At 52.2% G+C, this 16,497-nt stretch overlaps 3 protein-coding genes across 3 annotated transcripts in view; 1 reads left to right on the top strand and 2 right to left on the bottom strand.

Annotated features, from left to right (window-relative positions):
- The window catches only part of LOC132465587 (zinc finger protein ubi-d4-like), an 8,967-nt gene extending 4,557 nt beyond the window's left edge, over positions 1 to 4,410 (bottom strand). The window contains exons 1-5 of the mRNA XM_060062285.1: positions 4,290 to 4,410; positions 3,165 to 3,325; positions 2,133 to 2,240; positions 1,180 to 1,379; positions 802 to 976 (exon numbers count right to left, since the gene is read on the bottom strand). Of these exons, the coding sequence (XP_059918268.1) occupies positions 802 to 976; positions 1,180 to 1,379; positions 2,133 to 2,240; positions 3,165 to 3,325; positions 4,290 to 4,321 (676 nt within the window). The 5' untranslated portion in view covers positions 4,322 to 4,410. The remainder of the gene's footprint in view (positions 1 to 801; positions 977 to 1,179; positions 1,380 to 2,132; positions 2,241 to 3,164; positions 3,326 to 4,289) is intronic.
- Positions 4,411 to 5,499: 1,089 nt separating this feature from the next.
- Positions 5,500 to 8,007, top strand: ttc9c (tetratricopeptide repeat domain 9C). The gene is made up of 4 exons (XM_060062282.1): positions 5,500 to 5,644; positions 6,080 to 6,463; positions 6,901 to 7,083; positions 7,398 to 8,007. Exons 2-4 carry the CDS (start codon positions 6,121 to 6,123, stop codon positions 7,517 to 7,519), a joined length of 648 nt encoding a protein of 215 aa, XP_059918265.1. The 5' UTR covers positions 5,500 to 5,644; positions 6,080 to 6,120; the 3' UTR covers positions 7,520 to 8,007.
- Positions 8,008 to 8,062: 55 nt separating this feature from the next.
- Positions 8,063 to 16,497, bottom strand: part of si:ch211-168f7.5 (nascent polypeptide-associated complex subunit alpha, muscle-specific form) — a 10,210-nt gene continuing 1,775 nt past the window's right edge. Inside the window, exons 2-4 of the mRNA XM_060062281.1 lie at positions 12,924 to 13,143; positions 11,711 to 12,010; positions 8,063 to 11,050 (exon numbers count right to left, since the gene is read on the bottom strand). Coding sequence (XP_059918264.1) covers positions 8,436 to 11,050; positions 11,711 to 12,010; positions 12,924 to 13,143 — 3,135 coding nt within the window. The 3' untranslated portion in view covers positions 8,063 to 8,435. The remainder of the gene's footprint in view (positions 11,051 to 11,710; positions 12,011 to 12,923; positions 13,144 to 16,497) is intronic.

The raw sequence follows: 16,497 nt of genomic DNA, 5'->3' as shown, positions 1-16,497 counted from the left end.
GGTCTTTCAAATGAGGAAGAATCGCTGGGCCCAAGGCGGAAACACAGAAGGTGGATTCATCGTTCGTGTTCCTTTCATCCACTTTGAGAGAAAGGGGATTTAGAGCACCTTCAGTGTGAGTGTGAGCTGGTGTGTGAATGAGAGTGTGAGCTGGTGTGTGAATGAGGGTGTGAGCTGGTGTGTGAATGAGGGTGTGAGCTGGTGTGTGAATGAGGGTGTGAGCTGGTGTGTGAATGAGGGTGTGAGCTGGTGTGTGAATGAGGGTGTGAGCTGGTGTGTGAATGAGGGTGTGAGCTGGTGTGTGAATGAGGGTGTGAGCTGGTGTGTGAATGAGGGTGTGAGCTGGTGTGTGAATGAGAGTGTGAGCTGGTGTGTGAATGAGAGTGTGAGCTGGTGTGTGAATGAGAGTGTGAGCTGGTGTGTGAATGAGGGTGTGAGCTGGTGTGTGAATGAGGGTGTGAGCTGGTGTGTGAATGAGAGTGTGAGCTGGTGTGTGAATGAGGGTGTGAGCTGGTGTGTGAATGAGGGTGTGAGCTGGTGTGTGAATGAGAGTGTGAGCTGGTGAGTACATTGGCATTGATTTCTGCGGGGCACAGGTGATACGTACCCCCTCGATATTTAGGGATATTATTAAATGACAAAATAAGATCAGTCGAAGAATAAATATTTGAAATCAGTCAAGATTTCTTCACATAAATAGGCATTTACAGCATTAATTGATGCAGAAAAATTCACCAGAATTTAGGGAATAAAGTGTTTGATGCTAAAATGTTCAAAGCAGACCATGGCCACTGGGTGTGCGTTGGTGTGTGTGTTGGTGGGTGCGTTGGTGTGTGTGTTGTTGAGTGTTCGTGAGGATCACGCGCTGGGGGCGCAGCGTTACCTTGGACTTGCTCTTGCCTCGTCTCTTTGGGGTCTCGTCCTCAAAGTCTTCATCGTCCAGGTCGTCCAGGTAGTCGTCGTGGTCCAGCACCCGCTACAGAGAACAGGACAGAAGCGGATAACGAGGCCGGTCGCCGAGCAACCACCGTCACAGAGACGGACTCAGACACAAATTAACTCCAAAACATGAAACTGAAAGAGTAATAAAACCACGTCCTACAATGGAGGACCCTGCACTATGTTTGGAACACTAAATGCGTCCTGTAGGCCGCCCCATAGGGAGGCGGAGGGGCCGACCTTGCGTATGCGTCCAGAGGAGGTGTGGGTGGAGGCGGAGGCGGCGACGGGCTCCGGGACGGGGTCCTCCTCCGGCCCGCGGACCTCGGCGGCGGCGGCGCCCCCCCTCCGGTCCAGGGGCTCGCCCTTCAGCAGGGCCTCCAGGCTGCTGCCGTCGGCGGCCCCCAGGGTGTCGCGCTTCAGGCCCAGCTCGATGTCAGCTGCACACAACACATGGAGGATGAGGCAGGTCCACACAACACATGGAGGATGAGGCAGGTCCACACAACACATGGAGGATGAGGCAGGTCCACACAACACATGGATGAGGAGGCAGGTCCACACAACACATGGAGGATGAGGCAGGTCCACACAACACATGGAGGATGAGGCAGGTCCACACAACACATGGATGAGGAGGCAGGTCCACACAACACATGGACGATGAGGAAGGTCCACACAACACATGGATGAGGAGGCAGGTCCACACAACACATGGACGATGAGGCATGACTTTGTTACTGTTCTAGCCTCCACTGTTTCCGTCTGCAGGATTATTTAAATGTAAACGCACTGAATCCTATATATACACACACACTACCGTTCAAAGGTTTGGGGTCACCCAGACAATTTCATGTTTTCCCTGAAAACTCTTGAGTTCTATTCAGCAGTTTTCAGCTGTGCTAACATAATTGCACAAGGGCTTTCTAATCGTCAATTAGCCTTTTAACACGATTAGATAAACAATGTACCATGAGAACACAGACCGATTGTATTTTCAATTCATAATACGTTAAATTCATTGAAAAAACAGCGGTTTTCTTTAAACAATTGGGACCTTTCTAAGTGACAGCAAACTTTTGAACGGTAGTGTATGTGTATGCCGAGCTGTCAAAGTTCAAAGGTCCAAACTGGCCCAAACCAGTGTAGAGAAGGACGACATCACCCAGCCCCTCGTGGACGGCTCAACTTACCTGCTTTGAGGGGCGGGAAGGCCAGGCGGGGGTCCTCAGGGGGGTGGGCGCGGCGCTTCTTCCTCCAGCGGCGGGCAGGGTACGTGTACAGCTGGCCCGGGGCGAGGCCTGGGGGGGGGGGCAGAGAGAGACACACACAGAAACAAAAACCTGTTAGGTCAACAGAGCGAAGCTTGTCTGAGATAATATTAGCCCGCTATAATTTTACATACACAAACCGGAACACAAGAGTTAAAGGGAAACTTCAGGTTTCCTCGACCTGGACCCTAGTTCCCGATCGTTTTGGGGTCTACGGGATAAATACGGACTGCAAACTTTTTAATTGTTCCAGTATTGAGCGAGAATGCTGCAGCCGGCATCCGCAAAAATGAGCTGCAATGTAATCCTTCTGGGCAATAGTGCCCAATTAATGTACGTCCTCTAGAAGTGCTCGCCTTAGCCACAGACAGGCACACATTATATTATATCATTACGGAAAGGATCCTTACTGAAGGGAGTACAACTTGTTTCTTTACGTTTCGCTGAACTAGTCGGTTTGTTATGTGTCCAACCAAGTCTCATTATAGGAGAGGTCTCGCTCTGAGATCTCGTTGGTTCAGGATATTTCCCAATTGTCATTGCAGTCTCTACTCTGGCTCACCCAAATATTTTATATAACACTAAGCTACGCATTCTGTAGTCCAACACAACAAACTCTCCTCTCTCCAGATCTCATTAACATTTGCACTGTTCTCTTCCTTCGACAGCTTAACTCTCGCAAGACTTCTCATTGAGCAAGACCTGGTTGGACCAGGTAACAAACACACCATTATATACCGAAAGGTTAAGAAACAAGTGCAGCAGCAATACTGGACCAATTTCAGAAATTGGTTTAACCTTTGGGATATATTATGGTTTATGATGATGATACAACTACCGTATTAAAAAAAATAATATATATATATACTTTCTTAGACCATTAAGGCTTATAAGAGCTTGAATATCCTGCATCAGCCAGTCAATCCCATACAGAGCGACAGAGGAGACCCTCACCTGCACTCCGGTGCCTCTTCTCCATCCAGATGTAGCAGTTGGACTGGGCCACACCGGTCTGGGAGTCCAGGAACGGCATGAGGATGCTGCGCTCCGCACAGAGCCGGGCGTTGTAGCTGTGGCACTGCTCCATCGCATCTTTATAATACTGCTCCCCCAGCCTGGAGCAGACGGAGGAAGAAGAGGATAACACAAGGTCAACCTTAAAGAGTTTACAGGTGTATGTGTATGCGTGTAAACGCACCATTTAAATAAATGAAGTAGGCCTTGGGTGGGAAGGGTTGTGAGAAACAACCTTTAATGAGTACATTAATTGGTATAGCATGCTTTAAAATGAGATGTTCACCCTTTGTGTTAAAGGCGTGTTACTCAATCGGATTGGGTTAAGCTGTGGAACTTCAAACTATTTTAACTAAGTACCATATGGCAACTTAAATGATGCTCAGTTAGAGATCAGTAACTTCATGACTATTAAAGTCCAGCCATTTCAGGCTGATATCACATTTCAATATGAGGACATCAAAAATACACTCCCATTGCATTCCATCCTTGCGTTTTCTCGACTCCAAATCCGGACGTTATTGCATCAACCACTACCAAAATGAGGCTTAGTTAGGGTTGTGATAGTCTCTCACACACACACACACACACACACACACACACACACACACACACACACACACACACACACACACACACACACACACACACACACACACACACACACACACACACACTGCAGACAGCAGCGAACAAAAGGGGATTGTTGACGAGCCTCGCGTCTCCACTGAACGCCCGCCAAGCTAATAGCCGCACATCTTAAATCATCCGATCCACCTCCGGCCCTTTGATCTTAGTGATGGATCAAACCCACATCCACCGAGGCTCATCACACACACACCGTCCCCCCAGAAGAGACTTCATGTCTCATGGCGAGGCTGGCCCCGGCTAGCGTTAGTTCATCACGTTATATCCTCCAGGGGCCATTATCGCCCTGATGACTGTGAAACAAATCCTTCTCTTTTCCAACACGTAAAACTTCGTTCGTTAGAAACCAATGTTTCATAATACGGTCGTTAAAAGGACGGCATGCTGTGTGATATTTCGGTAAATTAAGATACTTACACTTTCACAACACTGTCGACGGCCGCCGCCATCTTTGCTTGTTGCGGTTGTGTGGCGCGCTACTGCGCACGCGCATACTACTGCTCTGATCCTATTCGACTCTCAAACCTCTCAGAACAAAGCAGCCTTTACATATAAAATCACTTTATGGCTGTGCGCCCTGCTGCACTGGCCCTGTTAGATAACCTACATGTGTAAGAACGTTTGAATAGTAAAACAATTAAATGATTCATTATTAAAACTGCAGTTATTCTTCTTTTAATGGTTGGATGGTGTAGCCTGATTGCCTAATTGATGTGCCTAATCTACCCAGCCTTCGTATTGGTTGTTTGTAGCCGGTGTAATATTCATATTGAGAAATAGAAGCATGTGAGTCCCAAGATATCTTCAAGAAATTATTTAGTTTGGATGTGATGTTATGGGCTATAGCCTTCTTTTTGTTAACAGATGGCCTGTCAGTTATGTTAGGCCATCAGTGCTCATTCATATTTCCATCAGTGTTCATTCATATTTCAGCATTAGGTTGGCATTCCATGCCCATGGGGCTTTGCATGGAAAGTGATGAAGCTTCCAATAAAAATAACAATCAGGATACTTTAAAAGATGAAATGATTGATGATGGTGCAAAATGGGAAGATAGGAATGTTGTAGGCTAGCAGTAGCAGGATGTTTTATCTCGCAGAAACCAAAGGGTTTTAGTTGGCCAGTTTGTTAAGTAAAGAGCTGTCACAAACACGGGTTTACACTGCTGTAGCACAGCACTTCGGGTAAGAAGTCAAATTTGCATTTACATGAATCAAAAACAACAATACTGTTGCTTGAGAGACATAATCATACTTTGATATTGATATTTAAAAGATACACGAGAGAGAACTTCATTTATAGGATAAGCAATCGGGATTTGGTGTTTGAGATGTTCCGTGACAATTCCGAATCGTAGTGCTTTATACTGGTTGTGATGGTTGTTTCACCATCAAAGAAACACGAAGATAACGGTTCTCATAGAGATCCTTGATAAATATGATGACAGTAAGCAGACGTTTTTCATTGTAATGAATATAGTGACATTGATTTGGCTTACTGGCTAATGGGATGGAAAAACGTTACTTGTGACTGGAACAGACATCAAGACACCATACGTTTTGTTCAGGTCTTAAAAAAGTAATCTATAGTGACTTCTGGAGGGGCCTCCACAGCACACACACATTATAGCAGCATATTGCATTTGTCAGGCAATACCATCTAAGGCGCCAGGGGGCAGTAAGGTGTTCCAGAGGATTTAGATTTGACCGCAGAAGAAGAAAACCCGGAAGATCTTTCCAGTCTGTGCTGTAGTGATCTGTAATCTCTGCAAGGTAGGATGTGATCCTACTCCATTAGTTAATCTGCCAATGGTTATATCTTGGTTGCTTTCGTTTTGGTTGACTGTGATTAAACAACGTGTGACTGAGTGGCTCCTGTAGTTATCTTGTAACAGTGTCAAGTGAGCTTGCCATGTTTTGCCTGCACTGTGAGTTGTGTGTCACTTGGCTCCGGTCGAATTGTGGTGGTATTTTTGCTAGGCTATATATGAGATATTACAATTTCCATATAGGGATTTATCAATGCATCTAAAATGATGGTATAGTGTCAGATTTTATAATGGCCATCATCTGATTCCTCTTATCAGACCCATGTCAATGGAGATATAGTAGCAATACATTTAGTTGTATCATGCTTCAATAATAAATAACTACTTGTGCCAGCTTTGTGTATTCATTCTCTACCCATGTCTAACGCATCCCCCTCAGTGTCGTCCCCCCAGCTGTCTGCTTCACTCCGTCCAGACGTCATGGAGGCCTCAGGAGGAAGGGAGAGTCCGGAACCATCCGGAGCAGCAGCGGCAGTAGCCAGCTTCTCCGGCCTCCTCCCCAAATCCAAGCTCAGCGCCGCACAGCTGGATGCCCAGCTGCAGGACGCAGTCCGCCTCAAAGCCGAGGGGAACGGCTTCTACCGGGGGAGGAGGGTCCGCTCGGCCATCGGCTCGTACCACCGGGCGCTGCTGCTGCTGAGGAGCCTGGACTCGGATGTCACCGCAGGGATCAAAGGCTTTGGGACGGAGGTGCCCGTCCTGACGCCGGCACAGGACGAGCTGCTGAGGGACACGCAGGTGGACTGCTACAATAACCTGGCAGGTAGGAGGGAACGTAGTTCTGTTTAGAACCCCAATCCACCTCAAGTTATTGAGCCCGAAGTCCCAAATATATAGAAAAATACATTATGGCTATGAATCATATAAAGTGGTACCGTAAAAGACTATATGCAGCACTGTTCCACTGATCCAGTTCCGACTGGTGCCCACCAGTAAGCACAGGTTCACATTCACACAGGAGGTCTACTAGCCAGGTAGTTCACTTACTTTGCTATAGTCCTTTTAATGGGTATTCATCCAAAGTTACTCGTGACAAATACAGATATTGAGGGGCAGTAGGACAACATGCCGGCATTGGGGATCAAACTCAGAGCCTTTTTAGCGAATCAAGCAAACCAAAAGGTTATCCTGTCCCCTCATCTGCCACACAACATCTTACCTACTTTATTTGTTTGTCCTCCCATGTCCAATCTTTCCCAGCATGTTTGCTCCAGAAACAAAGTGTGGATTACACCCGTGTCCAAGAGTACAGCCTGCGCGTGTTGCAGAGACGACCGGAGGACCCCAAAGCGCTTTACAGGGCTGGGGTCGCCACGCTGGAGCTGGGCGATGCACACTCTGCCAAGCAGTACCTCACCAAGGCCTGCAGGGGGCAGCCTAACGGTAAGACCACATTGTGTAGGGAAGACACACTTTAAAGGATTATTTCAGAGCTTTATTTGAATGCATATTTCACAAAAGAAGGTACTTTTGTTTGTAGTCTGCATTGTTTGTTTGGTAACTCTCAATGAAATCGCCTTCACCGATTGATGATAAACTATATGCAATCTAATCCACTTTACCCTTGTTTTCATCTGAGTCGGTTGGCGGTTCAGGAATTCTAGACCAACTTGTTGCTAGCCACAAATCGTATTTCACTAGATATGTTATAGATAAATATATATACCCCTGGTTTTCATTGTGTGCCATTATTGCAGATGCAAATGTGAAGAAGTACCTGCTGAAGGTAGATGAGAAGCTAAAGTCAGAGCTACAGAAGGAGAAGGCGATGTACCGGGGAATGTTCTCCTCCAGCTCCAAGGGGGAAGAGTCAAGTTAGGCCAGCGGCTAGGCCCTTACCAGCCAACCCTCCCCAACCCACGGAACCACAAGCCCAGGATCCAGATACAGTCGGAGTGGAGCTTATCTCACGGTGCCTCACCTGGCTAATAAACAATGAACAGATCACACGCACGGCGTCTCTGTGATGCTGTGGGTGAGGCACTGGTTGGAGCACGAATGAACAAGGTCGTAGGGCGCATGCTAATCTGAACAGTGGAGATTCAAGATGACAGCAGGTGCGTGCAACGTGCAGGCCACACTGAACACATGCCCACGGTGGAAATGTGGTTAAACATTGTTAGTGTTTTCAATATAGAGTTGTAGAAGGTGGTCTGTCCTATTGGACCGGCACCCCAGGGCCGGCCGTTCACTGCAGTCTTACTCTTATGCCTTCGTCAATGTGTTCTTTGGTCAATTTCACGACGTGTTGCTTTAATCTGTTGGTCTTTTGTTTGATTCAATAAATACCTTTTGTAGTTTGCCAAACTGCTATTCATTTTTTAAATACCATGCTAGAAATGATGCCATGCATGGACACAAATGCATTCATTAGAAGTTTATTTTATTAATTATGGTCTGTTTGTTTTCTCAAATACATCTTAGGATACATATCTTCCATTCAAATCTTAGGATACACGTTTCAAAATCCTGAGCACAATATCGAGTTAAAGTTTATTTGCTTTTGGTCAATATCTGGCCAATATGATTGTACTTTTCAATAAACAAGAATAACCTCACATCCACACTAAAGCCATTATCACTGAATCACAGAAATACAGAACAGTATGCAGAAATGCAGCGTGTACATCCAGCAACATCATTCATGTGTTTAAAGTAGTGTTTATTACATCCTTACTCCTAATAGAATACTGACTAGACTTTTGTAATAGTTTGAGGATGAAGGTGCCACTGCTTCACTTCTTTGCCGATCTCTTCTTGAGGCTCAAGGACCTCATGGAGCCAAACATTCTCTTCCCGAGGTCCCTCAGCGACCTGGACCGCTGGAGGGTCCGGGGCGGGGGTGACGGCGAGAAGGAAGGGGAGGAGAGGGGCGGTGAGAGGGACTGGCAGCTGCCCTCCAGGCTCTGGGACCGGGAGAGGTTGAAGAGGCTGGCGGTGGAGGACAGGCGTTTATCCCCGTCCCCGTCCAGCGGCCTCACGCCGTCCTCCGGCTCCAGCTGCAGCCGGGCCCGCGCTACGTCCAGGGAGGACACCCAGGGTGTGGCCCTCAGCGGCTCCTGGCGCCGCGCCCGGGGCACCAGCAAGCCCTGGGACTCGCTGCGGAACAGAGTCCTGGAGAGCCTCAGGCTGGAGCTCCTCTTCTCCCAGCCGCCTTTGCCCTTGGCGGCGGCGGAGGAGGAGCTGGGGGAGCTGTCCACCGTGGGCCTCTTCTCCTTACAGCTCCCCGTCATGGGCTGCCCCCTCCGACACTCCCTCCTCCAGCTCCCGCTCCGGCTCCAGCCGTACCCGTACTCCGCCCTGTCCACCTCCTCCCGGTCGTCGTCCGACTCTCTGCCCCAGAGGCGCCCGTCCCAGCCCCTCCAGAGGCGGCCCGACGTCCTCTTGGGCGCGGAGGCCTCCCTGGGCCGGGGCTCGTCCTCTCCTCGCTCGTCCTCCCCCCAGGTGGAGCCGTAGTTGTCCCGGTGGGCGTAGCTGCTCACCGGCGACGCCCGGACCAGCTCCCGGGACGCGTGCCTCCCTCTGTAGAGGCCTTCTCCCTCGGACCGCCTCCAGCCGCCGCCCCCCCCCGCGGCCTCTGCGTTCTGACGGAGGGACCCGCCCCTCGGCCGGACGGCGGGGGCCGGGGCGCTGGCGCTGCCGCGGGGCAGGGAGCACTGGGACGGGGCGTCCCGCCGGAACACGGAGAGGGGGGTGGAGCCTAAGGGGGACGGCTGGAGAGGGCGGGGAGGGGAGTGGCCCCTGGGGAGGGGCCGGGAGGCCGGGGAGGAGGCGGTGGATGACGGCAGGTCGGAGGGGCCGGGGCCCTGCTGGTAGTTACAGTGGGAGGGCGGGTAGTGCAGGGCAGGCGCCTGGGCCGGGGGGTACGGGTGTAGGGGGCTGTTGGCGTGGGAGAGGGGCGGGGTGAGACTGGCCTGTGACCGCGGGGAGTGAGGCAGCGGGGGAGTGAGACCAGAGTGAGACTGTGGGGAGTGCGTGACGCTGAGCGACAGCTGCATGGGCCGCGGCGGAGTGAGCTCCGAGTCCACCGAGGTGCAGCGCATCTTGGCCCAGGGGTGGGGGTGGTCCTGGGGGGCCAGGCGGTACGGGTACCCCGGCGCGTGGCCCTGGCTCCTGGGCCGGGTCCCGGGCTCCACCTGGAAGCATTCCACGTCCAGCTCCACCCCCTGCTCCATCAGCCCCACCACCACGGCCCGGGACAGGCCCGAGAGGCGCACGATCTCCTCCACCATGGCCGAGTCCTCCGCCAGCAGGGAGCTGGAGCCCAGGTCCTGGGTGAGGCTGCTGCGCTGGGACCCCGGGGCCGACCCGGTGGGGACCCCCAGCCCGGCCCCCGGTGGGGCGCTGCTGCTCCAGTCCAGCGAACGGCAGAAGTTCTGCGATCCAAACGGGGGGGTCGCTCCGGCCCCCGACGCTACCTCCAGGGAGCTGCGGTGGCTCAGGGTGGAGGGGCAGGTGGAGATGCGGGAGCGCGCTCTAAGCCCCGGGGTCGCCGTCGACGACGACGTCAGGGAGGTCGCCGAGGTGGAGGCGGCGGCCTCCTTGGAGAGGTCGGTCCTCAACGCCCCGGCGCTGCCGTCCTTGGTCTTCTCCACCAGCCCCAGGCCGGCCCCCACGCCGGGGGGCAGGTTGAGGCTGAGGTTGAGGTTGAGGTTAATGTTCACGTCTTCCCCCGTGGCCGAGGGGAGGTTCCCCAGGTTGATGGAGTTCCTGCTGGCCCTCTTGCCGGCGCTGCTGAGGCTGACCTTGGCCGAGTTCCCCATCAGGGACTTGCAGGGCGTCGCGCTGCCCCCCAGTGGCTTGGGGGAGGGCGCCGCGCGGCTCTCGAAGGCCGAAAGGGACTGCGTGGAGCCGTGGCCCTTGCTCGGAGTGCGCAGGGCGCTGTTGGCCGCGGCGCCGGAGCAGGACCCCTGGGCGAGGTCCAAGGTGGAGGCGGAGGAGCGGCTGCGGTACTGGTGAGCCAGCCGGGAGATGTACTGCTCCAGCTGGGTGAGGGAGGGTGGGCTGGGCGGTCCCGGGCCCGTGGGGGAGACGGGGTCTGGGTCCGAGGCCGGGGGGTCCTCCAGCGGGGGGCCTTCGGGGCTAGTCGAGGCCGAGGACTCGTGGCCCTGCGGGGTGAAGAGGGGGCTCTGGAGGGCCACAGCGTGCAGCGGGCTGGGGTAGCAGTACACCTCCTTGGTGCGTCGGGACACCAGGTCTGTGCAGTAGTGCGGGTCCAGTTGAGCCCTCAGGTGAGGGGAGGAAGAGGAGGAGAGGGGGTCAAGGAGGGAGACCAGGGTAGACGTCTGAGGGTCGCTCAGCGATGAGCAAAGGTCGGATAAGAAGCTCAGGCCGGCTGTCTCAAAGTCCCCTGCAACAAACAACAAAAGATTGTTTTAGAAGACTTTTCTGGAATGTTTAAAGACCCGTCTGTTCAAAGATACATGTATAAACCTCCATCCATAAGGAGAGCTCTCAAGGGTTAGGAAGTGTTAACAATCTTCATTGAGTGGAGGCCATGCACTGTATCTACATCATGGCTTACTGTACCATAGCCCATGTAAAACGAGAACATATTCCCAGACGTGTCTTATAAACCTCGGAATATGTCACATGCATTTAGAAAAGATGGTTCAAGTGCTACAGATGTGAAAGTACCCCTCCTCATTCCCCCTGGAAGCATGTTCAACTCTCAGCTCCAACACGTTCTAGCCACTGCAGGACTGCTGCTGTGCATCAGAATGGCAGCAATGTTAATCCCTCCAATTGTCTTTCTTTTTGTAGCCCATGCCAAGTTGTCCGGCACAAGGTTGCATATTTAACGGGTTCCCATGGCGATGACCCCTGCATGCCTCGCCTTTGTTCCCTTGATCCTGGTTTAATTGCAGTCCTGTCAAGTATTGACCAGACGAGACTTGACAAGAGGAACGGGTGTTCCTCTGAACAGAACCAATCAGAGCAAAGCCCCCGTTGAACGAGACATATAAACCCCATCGCTAAGGTTGTGGACCCCCCAAAACGAGAGGCTCACCTGAGACGAACCCCCTCCCCGCCACGTCCGTCTCCCCGGGGACGCTCTGCTCCGAGGCGGGCTGCGGGCCGCACCCCGCGCCCTCCGCCCACCGGGGGACGCTGGGCTCCCCGGGGACAGGGGGCGGGTCTCCAGGGACCGGGGGCCGTTCCCCGGGGACAGTGGGCTGCTGCCCAGGGGCCGAGGGAGCAGGCTGCTCGCCCCCGTGCCTGGGGGGCTTGGGCGGCAGCCCCGGCGCCGCCTCGCTGGACACCGAGTAGCAGGAGTCCGACAGAGAGCTGCCGCTGACCGAGTAGAAACCTGGAGAGGGGGGGGGGGGGGGGAGAAGGGCATCAGAGTTCAGAGCTGGTCTGTGGACAGTCCCTCTTTGTTGGGGAGCATGCTGGAGTACAGGTGGTGTCAGGACGGGTGAGGGAGGAGGGGCGAGCGGTCAGCAGATTGTAGTGATAGAGCTGCTTTGTGATCCATAACAACCTCAATATAGTTTTAACAATGGTTTCTTTTTACCACCAAATTGCAACTGGCAACGACTGGATCCGCAATAAAGGTCCTTGGAAGAGAATGCAATATTTGGTCAAGATTACAGCGTGGGCTGATATGTTTTGACTATTGAGTAAGAGCGATGTAGAGGGATAAGGCAAAAGAGTCGAGGATTTCATCTGGTTTAAAACCTAAAAAAAACATTCAGTAACACAAGAGGTGTGTAATAATAACCTGATAAATGGTGGTATGTGTACAGGCGATCTATGAGGGGAGGCAGCCGGTGTGAATAAGGTCAAGCTATGAGATAATAGACGGTGTGTTGCGAGAGCAGCGGCAAGGTTTACAAAAGGAGTTGAGGGTTAATGTTTAATCGAACTGCACACAGTCAATAGTGGCAGGAGGTGACGGGCGGTGCAGGTTAACACATGAGCGCCCTATGAATGACCAGATAGGAAGAGCAGAGCTGGGGCCTTAGATACTAGCATGTCTTAACTAGTCTCTTCATGTTGGTGGTTCTTTGTGTACTAGTATGTCCTAACTAGTGTGTTCATGTTGGTGGTTAAGAGCAGAGCTGGTGGTTCTTTGTGTTCTAGTATGTCTCAACTAATGTCTTCATGTGGGTGGTTCTTTGGTTACTAGTGTGTTAACTAACGAGTGCTTCATGTTACTTGTTCTTTGTTTACTAGTATGTGTTAACAAGTGTCTTTATGTTGGTGGTTAGGTGCCGTACCTGAGCTTGGTCTGGAGTCACTGTCCATCTGGATCATACTATTAGAGTCCAGAGTGGGGGGGGACAGCAGCTCAGAGGAGGCATCCCAGGACAGATTGGACCACCTTGAGCTACCAAACCCCCCGGTTTTGCAATGAACTGGCCCATCGCCTTGGATACCCCCCTTCTCCAGTAGGGGTCCCTGACAGGGGGGGGATATGACCTCGGTGGGAGAGCAAGTCTGAAAAATAAAACAGACACAAACAGAAGAAGACTTTAGTCGGGCAGCTCGGCCAGAGACCAGCTGAATGTACCGCCTGAGGGCCACAGTGGGGGCCTGTCACGCTGCGCAGTAAACACTAGTAACATTAGAAAAAATTAGTCCTAAAAACAAAATAAGGTTGTGACACCCTCCCTCAGATTGAAACCACCACCATCCCCCCAACAAAGATCCTCCCTCTCCCTCTCCCTCTCACAAACAGATTAGCGGTAAAGTGACATCACCAGCTTCCAGGAAGTCTCAAGGCACCAAACAACACAGCTGCAACAAAAGCCTTCTGATTGTACCTCAGTGGCAGAGTTACTGTGTGTCGCTGATTTGCATGATTGGTTTTGTTCGATGGACATCTCCCATTTCCACACGCAAACATGCGCGCACACACACACACTCACACACACACACACACACTATTATTAAGGAGATAGTCGGTGGACAACAGACCTCTTGTAACTCTAAGCACTAATTAATCCCCCTTGTTACAGAAGGCAGACAATATAGGTAGTGAGTCACCGACGGAGTGAAAGAAGAGTGGTGGTGATGTTGGTAGGGGGGGGTAGGGGTCGTAGGATAGGGGGAGGGATTTAGGAGGATAATACCAGGAGACAGATGACGCAACAAAGAACAGCAGGAGCTGCAGAAGGAAAGGGGGATGGATGGATGGATGGACTGATTCTTTAGGGAGGGGGGGGGCTGTTGAAGAAAAGAGTTGAGAGACTTTGATCCCTCCTGAAGCTCTGACTCCTCTCCGTTGGACTCTGCTGCTGGAATGTAAAGGCAGAGGAATGGGGGAACGAAAGAGAGACTAAAGAGCGAAAATAGAAACAAGTCCGCCAGTGGGAGGCCGAGCAAGGTGGAGGTGGTGGCGGTTGCCTGGTGAGACAAGGGCATCTCGAAGGAGGTGCAACACCACCCTCTCCCCCCCCCCCCACCCCCACCCCCGTCTTGACAAACACCACCCCCTCCCTGCCTCTATTATCTCCTTGCTGCCACCTCGTCCTCACCATAGATACGCCAGCCCTCTCGCTCTCTTCCCTTCATTTCCACTCTCTCTCCCCTCTCCTCCCACACAGGACTATGAACAACACAACGAATATTTTAACCCGTCCAGGTCCAGAAAGCAGGCTGCGCAGAGCACGCGTCCATCCTTCTGTCCTTTGGTTAGGGGTTGAGTATATTGGGCCTTTGTGAACCATCCCATAATCGCCTCTCTGTTTGAAAAGCCCTTGATAATGCAATGCACATTTTTCCTGAATGTGAGTTCCCCAAAATAGACCACTCAGAGGCTTGGAGCTTAGCGTTAACTCGTCCTCGTGCTGCTGGACCTCCTTTGGGCCGCTCGCGCTGCACGTCAAACAAACGATCTCTCTGATGGTCCCTGATGCAGGGCGCATTATGGCATCTCACGTTACGGCAGCGGCGAGGGCATGATCGAATCACAGAGCCAGCGGACAGGAAGCCCGGGGTGCTGGGCCGGACGGCTGTAACACGACACCTGTGTGTGGAGAGGGGGAGGCTAGGCGGTGTGGGAGCAGAGACACCAGCAGTGGGGCATTTGATTGTACCCAGGCCGCTGCTGCAACACACTGGGTTTAATAACCGGGGGTCTCATAGTGCCTTTTAACCAGGCTGTGTGCGTGTATGGGACAGAGGAAGTTTTAGCCAATGAGAGAAGCAGCAACCAGCTGTGTGTGTGTGTGTGTGTGTGTGTGTGTGTGTGTGTGTGTGTGTGTGTGTGTGTGTGTGTGTGTGTGTGTGTGTGTGTGTGTGTGTGTGTGTGTGTGTGTGCGTGTGCGTGTTTGTGTGTGTGTGTGGAAGTTTTGGGCAATGAGAGGAAGCAGCGACCAGCTGTGTGTGTGTGTGTGTGTGTGTGTGTGTGTGTGTGTGTGTGTGTGTGTGTGTGTGTGTGTGTGTGTGTGTGTGTGTGTGTGTGTGTGGAAGTTAAAGTCAATGAGAAGAAGCATCATACCAGCTATGTGTACATGTGTGTGTGTGTGTGTGTGTGTGTGTGTGTGTGTGTGTGTGTGTGTGTGTGTGTGTGTGTGTGTGTGTGTGTGTGTATGTGTGTGTGTGTGTGTGTGTGCACTAGACAGTGGAAGTTTTAGGCAATGAGAGGAAGCAACAGACCAGCTGTGTGTGTGTGTGTGTGTGTGTGTGTGTGTGTGTGTGTGTGTGTGTGTGTGTGTGTGTGTGTGTGTGTGTGTTTGTGTGCGTGTGGGAGTGGAGGAAGTAGCTAAAGCTTGGCTCAGGACCTTGCGTGGCGTGTTCGGCGAGCTCCCCGCTCATATCCTCCACCAGAGCCCTGGTGGATCGGCACCAACCCACTCCTACTCGCTCTAACATATCTGCCTTCTGCTCCGCTGGCCGTTATATAACACAACACTGATCACTAGAATAATAAGCCTGTAATAATAATAATAAGTGACAATAAGCCCTGCTGTTGCTAAAACACTGACACGGTGAGGCTGACAAAGCAGCCGCCTCAGTTTGAATGCCTCGGCTGGGCCGCGCTGTGTGGGCCGCTCTACCGGCGTGCCACGCAACCGACGGCGAGCAGCCTGATCCCCGCACAGTGGTGATGACTAATCTCTCCCTCCCTCCCTCCCCCCCCCCCCCGCCTCCCAGCGAGGACCCTCTCAGGGGGGTGTCAATCAGTGGGCGATGGCGACGAGAGACAGGGCAGAGGGAACGGCAGTGTGTTTCTATACATCCACATCTCTGACCACTGGTTCCCCGGCTCCTCTGAACTCAGTTTCGAAGATGTCCCTATGGCTCCTTTCTCTAGCTTATACGGACAGGGGACGCCTCGCCCTAACTGAGGCAGAGGTGTGGCGTCCCCCTGTCTGTATAAGCTAGAGAAAGAAATCATGATGGTAACCCACCAAGACTCCACAGAGGAGACTCCACTTCCCTTCCCTATGAGCCTGAGATGTACAGCAGGTCTGGTGTTATGGTTGTCAAAAGCGAGCTGACAAACCGGACGGATCATGACTTGTGCGAGGGAGTGTGCATGTCTGTGGCAGGTTGCTCAACAACAACACAGCCCACACACACACACTTTGTAGAAAAACACCTGTTTGTCTGATTGCATCACCGCTGATTCTGCTCAGAGGTTCTGGTTTGGAGATATAAGATGTTCGGGGTATATATACGTGGGCCGGACCACCCAACGTCTCTCTCTGGCGCGGGAGGGGTCTTGGGTGGACATGTAAAAGCGCCAACTTCTGGTGGGTAAAGTGTGTGTGTGTGTGCGTGATTAAAAGAGAAACACACACACACCCACACACACACACACCTCCCAACCTGTGCATTGCTATT

Source organism: Gadus macrocephalus, chromosome 10 (genome assembly GCF_031168955.1).
Source record: "Gadus macrocephalus chromosome 10, ASM3116895v1".
NCBI lineage: Eukaryota > Metazoa > Chordata > Actinopteri > Gadiformes > Gadidae > Gadus > Gadus macrocephalus.
The sequence above is the reverse complement of the archived record's forward strand: the minus strand, read 5'-3'. Positions and strand labels throughout refer to the sequence as shown.